This window comes from Pholis gunnellus (genome assembly GCF_910591455.1).
Source record: "Pholis gunnellus genome assembly, chromosome: 21".
Lineage (NCBI taxonomy): Eukaryota > Metazoa > Chordata > Actinopteri > Perciformes > Pholidae > Pholis > Pholis gunnellus.
Window position 1 is genome coordinate 13,058,311 of NC_136548.1, and position 17,032 is coordinate 13,075,342.

The 17,032-nt window shown below is 41.2% G+C and overlaps 2 protein-coding genes across 4 annotated transcripts; one reads left to right on the forward strand and one right to left on the reverse strand.

The window, feature by feature from the left end:
- Positions 1 to 1,481: 1,481 nt before the first annotated feature.
- Positions 1,482 to 14,085, reverse strand: ascc1 (activating signal cointegrator 1 complex subunit 1). 3 transcript variants are annotated; one of them, XM_079182040.1, is made up of 10 exons: positions 13,843 to 14,085; positions 13,633 to 13,735; positions 13,440 to 13,537; positions 13,185 to 13,363; positions 12,937 to 13,070; positions 11,183 to 11,302; positions 10,961 to 11,085; positions 10,349 to 10,422; positions 8,960 to 9,104; positions 1,482 to 2,647 (listed from the first exon to the last, which is right to left on the reverse strand). In XM_079182040.1, exons 1-9 carry the CDS (start codon positions 13,955 to 13,957, stop codon positions 8,988 to 8,990), a joined length of 1,065 nt encoding a protein of 354 aa, XP_079038166.1. In that variant the 5' UTR covers positions 13,958 to 14,085; the 3' UTR covers positions 1,482 to 2,647; positions 8,960 to 8,987. The 3 variants fall into 3 exon arrangements, with proteins under 3 accessions (XP_079038166.1, XP_079038167.1, XP_079038168.1); XM_079182041.1 differs by having other exon boundaries at positions 1,482 to 2,624; positions 8,953 to 9,104; XM_079182042.1 differs by lacking the exon at positions 1,482 to 2,647 and adding an exon at positions 7,442 to 7,481.
- Positions 14,086 to 14,142: 57 nt separating this feature from the next.
- Positions 14,143 to 16,811, forward strand: anapc16 (anaphase promoting complex subunit 16). Its single transcript, XM_079182049.1, has 4 exons — positions 14,143 to 14,284; positions 14,600 to 14,745; positions 15,982 to 16,056; positions 16,153 to 16,811. The coding sequence occupies exons 2-4, from the start codon at positions 14,604 to 14,606 to the stop codon at positions 16,260 to 16,262; spliced, it is 327 nt and encodes a 108-aa protein (XP_079038175.1). The 5' UTR covers positions 14,143 to 14,284; positions 14,600 to 14,603; the 3' UTR covers positions 16,263 to 16,811.
- Positions 16,812 to 17,032: the final 221 nt, after the last annotated feature.

The window sequence follows — 17,032 nt, forward strand, 5'->3', positions numbered from 1 at the left end:
CGCTTAGAAACATACATGGATAACATTTGCATACAAGGTGTAGGCCAATTTCTCCAGAGAGAGAACTGAGTTATGCATTGACACATTTCACACAAATCATTAAAACATAAGCCTTGGGTTTTTGACATCAAAACCTTGAGTCTTTGACTAAAATATGAAAAAACATTTTTCATGCTCTTGAACAATGATTGTCTGCACAACACTATGAAATAAGCATGAATCTGTGAGGTTGTTAGATGTCTGATAAGGCCCATTAAAGCTGCTGCTGTCATGCTACTCTTTCTTCAAGAAGACTTTAGCTGCACATCATCTTTTAGTCCGCCCACGTTATTCCTGTTGCTCCCTAAACTCTGCGTGCCCTCGCTCCCTTCGTTCTCCATTTCATCCCCATGAAGACAAACATAATCCGGCACCCTGCTCGGATTCTTTAGGGTTTAAGGTTACCAATATCGGCCCGAGGCCGAAGTATAGCCAGGGGCAGGATGGCGTTCCTGTGATGCTGATTAGCTGGCTGACTCCGACACTGGCATCAGAACAGTCGATGAGGCAGATGCTGGCCTTCATGAGCGCGTGGAGCGACAGGATCGGATAGCAAGGGCAGCAGGAGAAACGTCCCGCAGCGTCAGCCAGCTGTGCACGTCAACCGTACGAGGTGCTGGACATCAAGAGGCCGTCATCAGTCATGTGACGCTCAGGGTGAACGTCCTGCAGAATAATGGTCACGCAGCTGAGCGGGGAAGCATTTAAAGACTGTGTTCTGCATTGCACCAATAGCTTCTAAAGATTGTTTGAGAGCTTGAGATGTTATGAGGAAGCCTGTTTCCGTTCCTCCGCTCTCCTGAGGAAAATCCCACATGTGCCAGAACAGCAAATGGAAAACATGTTGATGAAAGCGTTGAGTGGTTCATCTCTTAAGATGGTAATGTTTAAGGATGAGAATACTCAAAGGATCTCTTTTTTTTTTTTTTTTAACTGCAGACAGCTTTTATGAGCTGGGCTCTTCCGCTCCATCAATATCTGAAGTAGCAGCACAGTGACCAGGAACCCCCGAAGGACCAGTGATCACACAGCGAGCCATTTTTATCCTTACAGTACATTAGGTACAGGCAAAAAGGATTTTCCAGCATGTTCGTGCTTCGCTGATCACACTGAATTCTCAGTCGGATCAATGTCTCTGCCAGATTAATCATTTCAGCTGTGATTTGGTCCCTCCATCACTTTAAATCCAGCAACCCTAGATCAGTCTAAATGCCCAATTCAAATACCAGTTTACTTGGATTTCATAAGTCAATCTTGTGGTGAAAAACCTCAGATGAGGGGCCAAGTGTGCACACTTCCAGGCAAAGATACAAGGACGAAAAATGACTTCCCTGCAGGGGCATAAAGGAGCTCTGCACACCGTTTGGCTGCATTTTCTCTTTTCAAGGCAACGTTTGGATCTGTAAGACGTTCTTCAGTATCAACTATTCATTTGGAGCCCCAACAGTGTGCAGACATTATTTGTGCCCTGCAGAAATGAGCCTCAGATGCCGGGAGCACTTTGACAGCACTTCTGTGGCTGAGAGGCATGTGATGTTGCTGTTGAATGGAAAAATAGTGTTTCTTATTTGTTTAAATTATGAGATGCTCAAATGTACGTGCGGAGAACTGGGATAAAGACGCATTCATCTTGCACACACTGTCTCTCACTACTGGTAGGTTTCATTTATTTAGCACATTTTCTCGGGGCAGTTCATGTTTACCACATACAATGTAACTTTAGAGCTTTTAGAGTAATCATTTCTGTAGGTCACCTCACAAAAACTTGTGCAGACGAGTGTCTGCTTTTCTTTGGATTTCTCTTCGTCATAACTGTAGCTAAGTGAGGAGATGACTTCCCCATTCTTTATCCCACCTCTGATTGATCGACTGTTGCTCCAACCAGCCGTCAGCTGCTCTACACCAGAGACCAGACCGTGAACCACGGAGGCTTTCTTAATCACTGAAACGAGTGTGTACACATTGTCACATGATTATAACAATCCCTTAATCTAGCATTTTAAGAGTGGAAGCACCTCCACAGAACGTCTTCTTTTACACATCAAGAGTTACGCCGCGGAAGAGCGCCTTTAATTGTAAAGGGGATTAACTGATGCCATCAGTTCGCCGTGTCGTTGATAAAACGTATCTATACAAAGCGTGATCGGTTTACACAAAAAGAGTTGAGAACAACATCAGACAAGACAGCAAGCAGTAGAATTTGAAGGGTGGCTTATCTGTAAATATTTGCTGTAAACGCGTGTCTTACAAATAGCTCATGAGGCTCAACACGAGCTCCGCTGCTTATCAGGGCTGTGCATATTCTCACATTGTAACAACTCCGTGAGGATCGCTTCAGGAAATCCTGGTACACAGCAGTTAATTGCAACAGGCTAAGGCTGGATGCTTTACACATTTATTCATTTAGTCCTGTATTTAAACAGAATGTTACAGTGAGGCAACTCCATGTTCCAGCTGATTATAATGAAATATTCAGCAACGACGCTCTGTTGTGAGTCTCACGATCGTCATGTGATGTCTCCCACTGTGATTTACGGCCAACTGAGAGTTTCTTCATCAGCCAGCCACACTGAGCACGTCTCATCCTGCTGCCGTGTTCATCCGCGACCTGCAACACACAGTCAGTGATCAGTATTTGTACTTTAAAGCACTCTGGGGCTGCAAATAAGGATTATTCTCATCTACAATCAGTTATTTAGTCTACAAAATAGTGAAAAATGTTCAAGGTGACATCTTCATATTTGTTATGGACAAACAGACCATAAAGAAAATGATGTGCAATCTAAAATGATATTAAACTAACTAAAGCAGAAAATCCTCACATTTGAGAAGCTGGATTCAGTGAATGTTTGACTCGTGTGTTTGATAAATGTCTAAATCAATCAATCAATCAATCAATCAATTAATCAATCGACAGAAAATCAATTTCTGTCCATCAAATAATTGAAAAATGGAATACTAATGAGTTTACATTGATTTAGTCAGGATATTAAGGCAAAGACAAACACTAATACAATCAATGGACTTAATAAAACTGTATTTATTAATGTTAGTGGCTTTAGTGTATTGTGCTGCATTGAGTCACATCTTTTCTTTTCTGTTTCGCAGTATATTTGTTGTCCCATCCGTATGTTGTTATTTGTCAGCCTGTACATTAAGCCGTTAAATATTGATGACCCAATAAAAACAAAGCAAGTTCTGCTCCTGCACTTCCTCTTCTTCTACAACAGCCACCGCGGCCTCTTTGTGGAGCCGTTGCTGCCTGTGATAGGAGGCTGCCGCCGCAAAGTGTCCAGAAAAAATAAGAATATGTAGCCTGAGAGCAAGTTCCTGGATAGGAGAACCATCACGAGGAGAGAATAAACCACATCGGGAGGCATTTTATAAGTAATCTCGAGTGACTTACAGCTGTAAGTGGAGCTGCTCTAAATGCGCATAGATCTAATTCAATTGGACTCAAACTGGGTCACACAGCTATTAAAAGTGCAAAGTTAGTCGAGAGCACTCTGAAGGCAGTTTGCATTTGCCAGGAAAGTGTAGCTGCTGGTTTCGCACTTGCGGGCAGCAGCAGCAAGGGGTTAAACAGAGTGCAGCACCCTTTTCAATTAAATATACAGAAGCTGGCTAATATTCTGAACTCATGACATGCTCAGTCTCAATAGATTATTTATTAGCAGTCTGCACATCCAGCTTATACCAACTATTATATATGACTTCACTACTCCGCATCCCTCCAATAAGAAACAGCGTCAGGTGCGAAGGGTGTGAAGGGATTTAAGAGGAAGTCAGGAGGACGGTTTGTTTAAGGGTTTATAGCTTCCAATACAGAGAGAGCAGTAAAGCCCAAAACTTCTGCATATTCAGCCTGAGGCCATCATGGTGGTAGCGGCTACCAGGTGAACATAACGGAGCGTTTAGCTGCTAAAGAGCCAGATATTTCCCTCACGAGCTGGCGGAGATCAAACAACAGAGATAAAAAGGAGAAATATTGGACTTCAGGTGTACGAGAGGACAGAAACACGACTCCAAATGAATAATGCTGCTCCTCGTCTGCTGCATCTGGAAATAATGGGAACTGTTTGCCAACACAACGACGTTGTAAGGTGATAATATGTCAGTGTTGGGTTTATAGCGTCTTCTTCTTCTTCTGCCCCAAAGCAGACAGAGAAATCAATCCGTGCTGCTTTAATGTCTGGACTGAGTGAATGAATTTGAAATTTAAATGAAGGCTGTCATCCTGCCTCTAAGGTCTGTAAGTTGGTGCTGATATACAAACTGATTTCATGGCTAACCATTTAAGCAAATTATAGATAACAAATGCCAAACATTCACTAGTTCCAGCTGCTCAAACGTGAGGATTTGTTGCTTTTCTATTTTCTATCATTGTACATTGAATATCTTTTAGATTTTTGACAAAACAAGCGATTTCAAGAAATGATCTTAAATTGTTGAGAGCATTATGCAACATTTTCTGACATTTTATACGTTTTACAATTATCTACACAAGTAATGGAGATGAATTCGAGAATTCAAAATAAATAGCTGCAGCTCTATTTAAAAACGCTCCCAAGTGCAAAGTGTACATAAAGTAAACAGCAGCCCAGAATGACTACCTGCTGTTCAAACACTCGGGCTTTGTGCCTCTCTCCTCCCTGTGTGAGTGCAGTAAACAGACGTGGACAGCTGCAGGCTGCCTTCAGACTAAGCCCTCTGAATGATAAAGAGCTGCTGCAGCGATCACCTGCCTCCTCGCTGGAGACACAGATTAGACATTTCAAATACTCTCGCCTCGGCTGTCCGTCAAGGCCGTCCGTGCCCATTAGTGACAGAGTTAACGGTGTGACATTCAAACGGCGGCGACACTCAGCTGGAGAGTCGCATCCTAACATGAGAGAACAGGGAAGGGAAGGGAAGGGAAGGGCGCGCTGTCATATTTCACCGCTAACAATATCTAATTTGAGAGATTCGTCGGCTTTGTCTTGCAGGATCATTTATGGAGCACCTTTTGTAACTTCTTTTTGATCGATCAAAAAAAGACCCTCTTGAAACAATCTTAGGATTCAAGCTTGTTAACGGGGAAACATGACACCAGGAGCGCGAGGCGACCTACTGAAATGTCATCTTAGTGCTTCCTTGCCGTCAAGTTCACCCTTTCAGTTAATTGGATTCGGATCAGAATATTGTATGAAGCTGATCAACATTGGCGCTTACAAAAAAAAAAAAAAAAGGCACACATTGGTAAAACTCACCGTGACCTTAAGAGGCAATTAGGCACTTAAATCGATTTCACGTGTGTGTGTGTGTTAGTACTCCGAGCATACAAATCAAACATATCTAGTGTATTAAAAAGGTCACGTCTGTCCAACATCATCGTTCACTCCGCCAGCAGATGTTAACGCCAGCTCCTCTGAATGAAAACTTAATTTCTAATCACACTATGAAAAATTGTAGAGTGCGGTTATGAATATCAAAACCGAAAAAATGTGCTAAAAAAATAAAAAGTTGGACAATTAATCAAGTAAGACCTATTTCAAAAGCAGCCTTTGCATAAAATAAAAGGCTGCTTTGAAAACTGGCATGAAATTAAATATGCAAATTGGATAGAGGCCTAAACAATACTAGATAACACAAGACTTCAGCTCCAAACATGAATGAATTCTCATTAATGAAAGCTTCAATGGAAGTTTTATGGGCTCATTTAAGGGATTTCTTTGCTTTCACTTCTTTTCAAATCACAACTTTTTCTTTCTAGACTATTAACACATCTAAACATCAATGCATGCAAACAAGTATAGACAACTAAACTGTTTCAGCTCCTGAGATCTTTGGACATTCGGACTCAGGTCCACGGAGGAAACAGGTCCGCGGTACCACGGACAAACACTGAGGTCTCGTTAATGCGGCTCATTGAGAGGAAACATGTACTAGTCTCCAAACTCTCAAGGGGGTCAGGTTGGAAGTTTCTACAGCAGGAAGCACAGGGCTGAGTAATCAGGGTGAGAGATGTGGCAGGGACAGAGAAAGTATGCATGTCGGGAAGTGCGTAAGCAGCCTCACCCACACAGACGACAAAGCAACAGGATTTCTGTTGAGTCAATCCAAATCATTTCTCACACCATATTGAAAGGAGGTTATTATGGCCGGCCATAAATCATCATTTCACTGAATTTATCAACCGAAAACACCAAAACATTTGCTTGTTCCAGCTTCTCAAATGTAAATGTTATGTATTATTTAATATCTCTGAATTTTGACCTGTTATTTGGACGAAACAAGTGATTTAAAGACTTTCACCTTGAATTTTTAAGCATCATTTAAACGTTCTACAAATGGTTTATAACACACTTACGGATATAAGTGTTTGTAATAACATGATGAATGACAATATGGTGAAAATAAACCTGTAATAATATAAAATATGTCGTCATAGGAGAAGTTATAAAATGATGTACGTTAATAAACACATACAAATGTTCTCATAGCTGTTTACAACTACATTATGGTGTGTTATAAACCATTTATTAAATGTTTGTATTAGGTGCAAGCGTTCCCAATTTTTCACTATTTTCTCACATTTTATGATTGTTGAATAAACAATTGACCGATATTGAAAAACTAACGTTCATTGCAGTAGTCCTGATCTATGCAACAAAACATATGGCCATTTAACTAAAACATCTTCATAACAGACAAATGAAATGTCTCCCGTGTCTGAATCTGTCTGCGGATGACTTATGTTCCTTCATGTGTGTTTTCCGTACGATCATTAGTGAAGACATCTGGCCAGCGCATTCCTTAATCATGTCCCTGCCAAAACGAAGTGACGACGCACGTCCTCAATGAATTTCATTAGCTTGCAAATCACCATCCCTCTCTCCTCCTCTGTGTGCTTATGAGCAAAGGTTGGCAATTCCCAGAATCCTCTCTGTATCCGTTACCTGAGAGTGACATTGTGCAGGATGAGTACTCCTGGTCCACAAACAAGCATGCACTCAGGAGACGGGGACTGGATAATTAGGCGCCTTTTCGTGGGTCTGAGAAGATAACATTTTCAATGTCAATGCATGAACGTCAATGCATGAACTGGCTGTTTCCTGATGATGACATTTGCATGTCCCTATGTCTGTTGACATAGCTCCAGGACAACTGGGGGGGGGGGGGGGAGTCACACCACTGCTGAAATGGGAGGGTGGACAGCACGGGATGGCTGAGCTGACAAACAAATAGCACCCTCAGTTTCCATCAGTGTAACTTTTGGCTGCTCTGCGATCGCCCTCATGCATGCCAAGCAGAGCACATCGCCGGCTGAAAAACGCTCTGACGGCGAGAGAGAGAGAGAGAGAGAGAAAAAGGCCAGGCTCTGTGTCCGATGTCTGGATTCGCTGACACACACTCGACAGACGGGAGTGGGAACAGGGTTGTGGCTTCATGCGGGGACGGCACTGATGCAAGAGGTGGAGAGAAAATTTAAAAAAAAAACAAGACTGGTGTAATAAATCACGTCAGTGATGCATTAACACATTCATGAGGCCGTGAGAGGGAAAGGAAATGGGTAATACTTCATCGGCGTGAAACCAGAATCTTTCAACAGATACGAATTTTCGGACATTTCCTTGTAAACTTCATATTTTCTCGGTTGGAGAACGTCGAGTGAGGTCTGATCAGCTATATCAGCCGACCGTCGTTGACAGGTGAGACAGTGCAGCAAGAGTTCTTACATTTTTCAGAACGTGCCGTTACCACTGGCTTCCTGTATGACCGGACTGAATGTATATGAGACGTACCGGCCAATAACATCACAAGGATGCATGTTGACATGTAGGGCAACACTGTATCTGAATGATGATAACTACCAGGTGACAACAAGTAAATGTTCAACCAGCGGTGGAAGAAGTACTCAGATCCTAACCAGAAAGGCGCCCTCTCACACATGCTGGAATTGTGTGATTGAATAACACTCACAAAAGGATAACTTAGGCACTCAGCTGTGTCATCACTAGCCGACTAAGAATGGCGAGTGATGAGTTCACATGCAGTCTGGGAATAGGAGGCGTTTCGAGAAGGTGTGACTAAACCACATGAGGTCTCTGAGCATGCAGGATGACTGGCCACCTGAGATATTGTGCAGTTTTGCACACTCACTCACAGACGCATGCACACGTGAGAGTGATTGCTTGATCCTTATTGCGGAGAAAGTAAATATATATAAATACAATATTTACCTCTGTGAGGTACAAAGTAGCAAATCAAATCAAAAGGACATCACAATTGAAATGAAGTTTAGTACTTGAGTAAACGTAATTTGCTACTTTTGTTTAACAAAATGTTACATCTTGTATATTTGATACATCTTTTCAGAAATCTAAGTCTGACATGAATCTGAGACCAGACTGATTTAAAGCTTCTTATCTGACTTTGTGTCTTCAACAATCCAACTTCACACACAAAGTCAATCACCTCCTCCTCTAAGGGAACAGCAACACTGACATTAATCTGCTGTGACTCTGAAATAAAATCTATTCATTGTGAACAAATCCCCAAACATAGTAAAAGTAAACAAAGCCGGTTTTGATGTAAATTCTCACATTTTTCATGTTTCCTTTTTGCTTGCCTGTGTCATTAAAAATGTATTTCTTGTCATTTATTTAGACGTTGTTTGACTCAGACTCCCTGAAGAGAACCGATTGTGTGGACACTTAAGAACAAAAACAGAAATCTGACTAAGTTTTGCATTTCAGAGTGAATTTGCATACCCTGATCATTACATGTTTCTGCATAAACTGTTCCTAAAGGGGTTCTAGAAGGCAAAGAATTAGGTTCAGATACAGGTCCAACAACCCTATGCTGCCACCTACTGGACAACACCATGAAGACCACTTCAATGTTCTGCTGAAAACTTTCTTCAGTCTTAACTTCCCACCTCAGAATCTGCTCGGTCCTGTAGGAGCTCATGAGAAGCTGGCGCTGCCTGCAGACGTGTAGTAGCCCGAACAATCTGCCGAATATCTCTGAGACAGCAGGACAGAATTCAGCTCAAACCCTCCAAAACGATGAGCACCAAATTTCTGTAATGAAAACAGTATATCTTTAAATAACGAAATAACAACACCGATAATACAAAGCATCATCATCATACCTTATTTGACGATAAGGCAGCTGAGCACTTGCTAAGCACCCTTGTGTCATTTTCAGAGCAAAGAAAATGAAGGATTTTGTTATTCAAACAAAGACCTTCTCTGCACCCGAGAGGAAAGGAAGGTGAATTTCAGAGCTTTCTGTTTATCTGCAGTGTCGACTTGGTGTCACAAGCCAAAAAAAGGAAAGGTGAAGCACCCAGTAAAGTTTGGAGAAGATAAACTCAATATTTATGGAGACAGCCTTCTACTTATTTTGGTATTATCTTATGTCATTGTCATTGTAAAATCCCTGATTTTGTTTGCCTCGTTAGAGCCTTAAAATGTTTTAAACCTGGTTCCAGCATGTTTGGCACTAAGTACCTTTGTTATAACAGGTGCTGTATAAATACAAGTCGATCATATCATGATTACTATTATTATTAGACCTGAATGACGAGGATCTAAAAGGCTCGTGATCACTCCAATCAGGCCCCTATAGCAAAATATTTTGACATGTCAAAGTAGGGAAGAGCCCCTGGTGAGAATAATTAAATTAAAGACGGCTTAATTCACTTTGGCTGCATCAGTTTCTGGCTCGCTGTCTCCGCTTACTGGGACACTTGAATAGAACGGAGTCATCGTTATTGTGATTTGTAACACCTGCGCTTTTCCTACAGTGACGAGTAAGAAGATCTGCAGTAAAAAGTGTCGACGTTTCAGCTGGAAAAGAAGCTCACACACTGACAGACTGGAGATTTCAATACTAAACATGTTTGTGATAGCTGCCTTCTAACGGATCAGGTGGGTTAACGTCTAATTACATATCGCAGATGGTCTTGGAACGTAATCCTTTAATACCAGCCTGAAATCATAAAACCTGTATGACTGGTAGGAGTGAGTCAGCCCTAAAATGAACCTGTTTGTTTGCATGCTAGAGTAGAACCAGAGAGTTCCCCCCCAAAAGACCTAAATCTCTCTATTTTGCAAGCTCTTATATCCCAATGGGACCTCAAAAGCAGCGGAAATGTCGACCAACAGTGGAAAAACCTGTACACAATGTGCAGACAACACGGCAAACAAGTTGATTTCCACATATATTTAACATTTCTCACATTTCTTATGGTATGTTTTGCCCATTTCAAATCAAATTGAACCAAAAGTCTGAATGTTTGCACGTAACTATTTCCTCGAACCTTTAATATGTTTCTGGCGTCAAAAGCTTCTCGTTCACTCGTGGTTTGTCTTCTGGGGCCGCCCGTGTCTTCAACTGGAAAAAAACCCCACCAGAATGCAAAAGACAAGCTGAACAATGTAAGAAAAGCAAAAGTGTCTCTCCTGAACAAATAAACATGTTTACTTGCTGCTACAGAGGGAAATAGCGAGGTGTCAATCAAGGTGATTTAGGAGCGAAGCAGAAGAATAAACACTGGGTTTTAAATCGTTTACATTGTGGCCAACATGGTCAGCAGTGACACGGCCCCTCCCTTGTGTGGTGTGTTGTTGGTCAGCTCAGTACAAATCTGAGAACTGGAGCTGGACTTTATCCACGGACACACTGAATGAGGCCATTGTCAGAGTACTTGGAAAACATGACGCTCTGTGTACGTAAACAGAGCTGTGGCCAAACGGAGAACTGGCTGCCTTCAGGAATTTGTTATTGTAATTAAAGATTCAGCTTTGTCCTCACTGCAGCTCAGGTCCAAGCTAAGAGATAATGAGGGGGACATTGGCAAATATGTGACAAATAACCTTGTTTTTACCCTAACTACTGGCAAACAACGCCGCATGCACGTTTCGGTCTTTACCTGTGGAGTCCTTTCTGAACAGAGTGTTCATCACAGTGGCGTGCAGCTTCACTCGGTCCCACTCTCTGACCATCAGCCCGGCGGAGACAAAGTGCTCCACCAGCCGGTCCGCAATCACCTGCAACCTTAAGAGCAGCAATGAGAAGAAGAAGAAGAAAAAGTGATGTGGCAACTTTGTAAATTGATGTCATCTTTCACACGGTTTGTTACCGATCCACTTACTTGTCCGATCGGTCTTTCACATTGACTTTGGCATACAAGACGTCCACCATGGCTGGGTCATCGTTCATGTACTCTATACCCGTCACCTCCAGCGGCAGACGGCTTCCCTCCGTGATGTCTCTGATGGCAGACAGCGACAAGCCGATTGCAGTTATGGTTTTCTTGAGCAATAAAATGGTTCCTTTCTGTTGTACTCAAAGTATTCTTTCTTGCGCAAGTGAAACTGAGTGCACTTCTAAACTTATCTGATCCAATAATAAGAATGTAATCTAATCCGATTCAATCTAATCTAATTCTGCGTTTAAAAGGATATAAATACATAATCTGATTAGATATTAAACAATAAGGCAGGTGTTATTCTAGTTTTTAATAAGCCAAAACAAACAATGTAAGTCCGTGGCTCAATACTTTCCAACTTACCTTATCTGTGGCACCCAGACAAAAGTCAGTTTGTTATTACTGAAGATGTTGATCTTTAAAAACGTGTCACACATAGATACTTTCTTTTTTTTTTTTTTTAAAAGGCTACATCCTGTCTTAAAAGTAGTTTTAGAAAACGTGACTCAAAACAGGAGGGGGCCTACTTTCTGCCCTGGTTTTAGCGGTAGTGAGAACTACCACAGATCTCAACATAGAGACAGAGAGTGAGGTTTGGCAGGCGGCTTTGAGTCGTGTCCACACGTCATTTGTGCGTGTGACAGTCCCACAATACAAAGTAGTACACGGAGTCCACTGGTCTAAAAGCAAGCTAGCTCGCAGCTCTCCTGGCACTGATCCAAATTGTGAAGAGTCACCGAGGGCCAGCTAAGCTCAGCCACATGTTCTGGACTTGTCCCGCCCTATCTCTATTTTGGAAGTCTGTTTTTGAACCACTCTCAGCCGTCATACCTGCGAACATAGGAGGCCTATTTGGTGTCCTACGCACTGACCATCCACTGCCATCCTCTTCTGATGAACTTCTCACGTTTGGCAATTCCTCACTTTGCTAGTGAGCCGTGTTATTCTGGGCCCTATCCTTTGTGAAATCCCCCCAAAAATTAAAACACTCATTTTCACACTATTTCTTAAATTGTGCGTACAAAATGTCTTGTATATTGGTTGTATCGTTATGTTCTAATGTGTTATATTTAGTTATTTTCTTGTGGTTGTATCAGTGATACTACCCTCTTGTCTTAGTATCATTACTAACATTCTGCCAATGTTTACCTCATTCTACAGAATGTTTTCTTGTATTTCCTCTATTCAATCATACATGCGAAGGGTACATGTATTGTATTGTATTGTTGCTTGTTTGTGGTGTTGAAAATCCGACAAATAATCATATATATATATATATATATATATATATATATATATATATATATATATATATATATATATATATATATATATATAGATACACACACACACACACACACACACCTACTTTTACATTGGACGACTAAGAACTTCTTTGGTCAGGACGGCCCTAATATAAACACACATGTTCACAGTGATGAACCCTCCTCATCGATGAGGAATACGTTAAATCAAGCTTTGGCTACACATGTAATAATAGTTTGTAAGATTAAGTCATTGATGGCCTTTCATGGGCTTTGTTCACAACAATAAATACATAAAATACCCCAAGATTTATGCTTTAAAGCAGTATTTGGTTGTTGTTTTCTCCTAAAATAAAATATAAAGCTGTATAGTTACAGTTTAAATCTTAGTATAAAATAATCATAATAATAACAATAATAATTGGTAAATACCTGATGAAGTTTTGACACTCTTCGAGGTGTTCGCACGCTTTTCTCACTTCTGTTTCATTTAATAGAGCCAGGGTGCCGATTGTCAGGTGAAGCTTTGCCGGGTTCTGAAAGATGCTTCCCTCTACTCCATTATCCTACACATCAGGTAACAACAATTAGTGAATATTGAATGTGTAATGTGCTGATCTTAAACCACACATGGCCCCCACTGGCCCTCATCCATACCACCCATGTTCCTTCTACAGTACCTGTGAGCACTGCTGCAACACCTCGTCTTTAAAGCTCAGGAATCCTTCTTGAATTTTGGGATCGTTCAGAGGAAAGGACAGGAAATGTGTGAAAGGCTGCTTCTTCCGGAAACTGTCAACAAGGACCTCAACTCGTGTGACTGCAGATGACACTGCAGCTTTATGGGGACCTGTGATAACTGTCGGACAAAGGAAGAAAGATGAGGGGGAAATCCTTTGTTTCAGGAACTGTTTTGTGATGCTCTCAATCCTCACCAATCTGTCCTTCCACTCCTAGTTTTGGGATGTTGATAGATGTCTTTGTGTCAAACTCCAGACGTTTGCGTGTCTCTCCTTTTTTCCCAATGATGTATCTGTAGAACAAACAAAGTACACTGCTTAGAAACGAAACATCTTGTGCTGATGCAGCACAATCAAAACTTGTGCATTTAGTAGATAGTTAGCTCACTTGTAAAGAACACTTGGGACATCGATAGCACAGCGGTATCCCTTATCAGTCTGCTCAATGGAGATGGTATCACAGGTTTCATCTTCTGCAAGGTCTTCACTCTCTAAACAGGATAGAACCACACATATACAGATGTAGTACTGGTTTCTTTTTTTTTTAACAAGTGTGTCTACTGCCTGGCAGCACATACAAATACACTTAACAAGTTACCTGGTGGTCCCGTGTAAGACACATCTTCTTCTTCCTCATAGTGTTCTTCCTGAATGATATTCCTTCGGTACATTCTCCCATTTACATTGATAAGAGCTGGACGTAAAACGTCCATAATGTCAACTAGTTAACGTGAGCTACTCTAACCCAACAACACAAATATATCTCTGAACTATTACACGGAAAATGAATTAGCGTATGTAGTATTTCAAACACTTAATTTGCCAGCAAGTTGACGTTTCGGTTTCCCTGCTTTACGACAGCCGGGGTCCTGTGTTTAATGATGCCGTCGCTTCAAACGTAAAACGCTCTCTTTTGTCGTAAACTAGTGGCAAGACAAAATAAACAACATAAACCAACTGCACGGACTTAAAGTCGTTATAGATTTACTTCAACATCGACAGGAACTTAATATATATATATATATATTGTTTTGAAAAAGGTAAGTTATTGCCATATTTAGTCTAGTAACATTAATGGTGAATGGCCGTTGCTTACATCGGCGCTAGCAGGGTAGTTAGCTTTCTTGCTAGCCACTTAGCATTGTTGTCGCAGTTAATAACTTCATATCGGATTGTAACGTTACAATAAAAGCAAGGAAAGCAAACCTACTAACTTCAGCTTAAGTATTGTGTGGCTATAGTGAGAACATAGACTGTGAAAACTGCAACGCTAGCCTTCCATGCTTATGTCTAACAGGTTATAAGCGGTGGTAATAACAGCACAACATGTTTTCTTTTGTTGTGTGTTTATAAAGTTCAATGGCAGCCTCTTCTTCGTCCTCCTCTGCCGGGGGTGTGAGTGGCAGCTCGGTGACAGGCTCTGGATTCAGTGCTTCAGAGCTCATCCCTCCAAGAAAAGTCCTGTACACATATCCTAAAGGTGCAGGTGAAATGATGGAAGGTGAGATAAAACACAGCCAAAGGCATCTTGTGTTTCAGCTGTCTCTCTCCTCCCAACAAGGGAAGATGTTATGGGAATCCTATCGTGAGACAACACACTGTGGGTTCATTCTGTTACAGGTCATTTACATCGAGAAGGCACTGGGTCAAATAGTCTCAGGCAGTTTGTACTTTGTACTTCATGAGATTTGAGTCGTGTGCATTGAAATTTACATTAAGGTCTCAGGGCCAAGCATCTGTTTTCTGAATGAAACATACAAACCAAACTGACAAGTGTTGCTACCGTTTTGTGGACATTTTCAGAAAGTCTCATATATAAACGATGAGTGACACCAACCTGAGTCTATAATAAAGTCTACTTTCTCTTCACTGAGTTACAAGGTAGAACTCCAAAACAAGCATCGTCAACATGTGACTGAATTGAGCTTTGGCTAATCTCTGGTATCATGCATATCTCTGCTTTACCAGAAGCCACATAAAAATGTGTGTATTGGAGTAAAAGGTTATCTGGCTCTGGCTCAAAATACACCAATTAATGTGGTTAGTTTGGCTTTTGTATAAAAGTGTTCAAGGCAAACTAGAATTACTGCCTCACCAGCCAGGGAAGTTGCAGTGAAAATTGTTGTTATTAGCATGAATTCTTGAGTTATGGCCAGAAAAGTGTTTTTGGAGGACCCAGTGACCCTAAACCATTGACATTTGACCACCAAATTCTTAGGGCTGGACCCGAATATTCGACTATTCGTATTTTCGTTTGTTGCTTAGGTATTTGGTTTTCAATTTTGGGATTTGATTAATTTGTATGATTTGTACCCTGTGCTATATAGGCTTACAACTATATACAGGTAGGCTGGAAGGTTACTTTTCAGTGTCAATTTTGATCATTAAACATAGATTGGAGATGGAGCAGCTTCATGAAACTTCGCTAACATAGAGCCAGAGAGAGCATTTCTTTCGCTTAACCTGTTCGCTGATGCACGGAGAAGGTTAGGGCGTCTATATTGGGGGAAAAACTGTTACATTTTGATGTTGCTCGTTCGCATGCCGTCCAGTTAGGAAGAGGTGCAACACGGTGATGAATAGGACTGCTGTAATGCCAACGGTCTTAAGCTCTTCCTCTTTATTTATTCAACTTCTCTTTCCGGATTCAGAAACACTAGTGAGGTAGTATCTTTGTGAACACCAAGGCTATAATAATATCTTCACCAGTATTTAACTTGTGTGTCTTTCTTTTTAGATGGCTCTGACAGATTTTTATGCGAGTCCGTATTCAGCTACCAAGTTGCCTCCACACTTAAACAGGTCAAACACGGTAAGTCATTAACTATTTATGCAAAGACGTGCTGGTTTTGGTTGATCCATGTACAACCTGGTTCCCTCATAAAGTCAGTGTCATGTGTTCTTCCAGATCAACAAGTGTCTCGAATGGAGAAGCTGGCGAGCTTGGTGGAGGAGCTGGAAGCAGATGAGTGGCGGTATAAACCTATTGAACAGCTGTTGGGATTCACGCCGTCTTAAATAGAAACACCCAGATGCCTTTTGGTTACGAAATCGGCCAAATTAAAGGAGATGGTTTATTTCCGTTCATAAATTATATTCCTTTTTTTTAATGGTTTCATTATATATCATGAGCGTAAAATATATCTGGAGATACTGAATGTGAGATGTATTATTTAATCACTTTGACTTTTGTGTGAGTTTTCTTTCTTTTTTTTACATAAACTGTTACTTTGCATACTATAATAAAACCACTGTCAACACAAATCCCCCTTGTTATGTGCTAATGACTAAGCTATTTCAAATGTAATAGATTTTTCAACGGGTTGAGGCTACTGAAGGTGTTTTGCCAGTCCAATCTGCCCTTAGCCTCAGAGATTAGAGACATAATATCTTTAGTGGTGTGTCCTGAAGTGAGGCATATTGTCTTCACATGGCTGCACCATAGATCGTAAAGCCTGAAACCTGCTCAGTCTCCTCATCGCTGCTCCGACAGCAAAACAAAAAGAGCTTGTAAATAAAGTCATACTTGGACATTTCCCTGCTGTTTGTCTGTTAGTGACCCACTTCCCTTGAGTTTGTTTCTAACATGTTGACGTGCTCCTAAATATTTGTGCTGTTTGTTTAATGTTCAAAATGTACACTCTGTTATACTCAAGTGAGCTAAAGTCTTGACTCTCGCCGACGTGGTCGTTTCTGTGTTCCCTCTCTGCTGTGTTGACAGCGAGGAAAGGCGCTGCTCTCGGTGAATGGATGTTTTCAAACAAATGACGGGGTGGGAACGGACAGAA

Bases quoted from the DNA above. Each gene is read 5' to 3' on its own strand.
- anapc16 (XM_079182049.1), top strand. From the start codon at position 14,604: ATGGCAGCCTCTTCTTCGTCCTCCTCTGCCGGGGGTGTGAGTGGCAGC. The intron at 14,746-15,981 runs GTGAGATAAAAC...CTTTCTTTTTAG, and splicing joins TGCAGGTGAAATGATGGAAG to ATGGCTCTGACAGATTTTTA. The intron at 16,057-16,152 runs GTAAGTCATTAA...GTGTTCTTCCAG, and splicing joins ACTTAAACAGGTCAAACACG to ATCAACAAGTGTCTCGAATG.
- ascc1 (XM_079182040.1), bottom strand. From the start codon at position 13,957: ATGGACGTTTTACGTCCAGCTCTTATCAATGTAAATGGGAGAATGTAC. The intron at 13,364-13,439 runs GTGAGGATTGAG...TTTGTCCGACAG, and splicing joins AGGAGTGGAAGGACAGATTG to TTATCACAGGTCCCCATAAA. The intron at 11,303-12,936 runs GTATTTACCAAT...GTCTGCCATCAG, and splicing joins GAGTGTCAAAACTTCATCAG to AGACATCACGGAGGGAAGCC.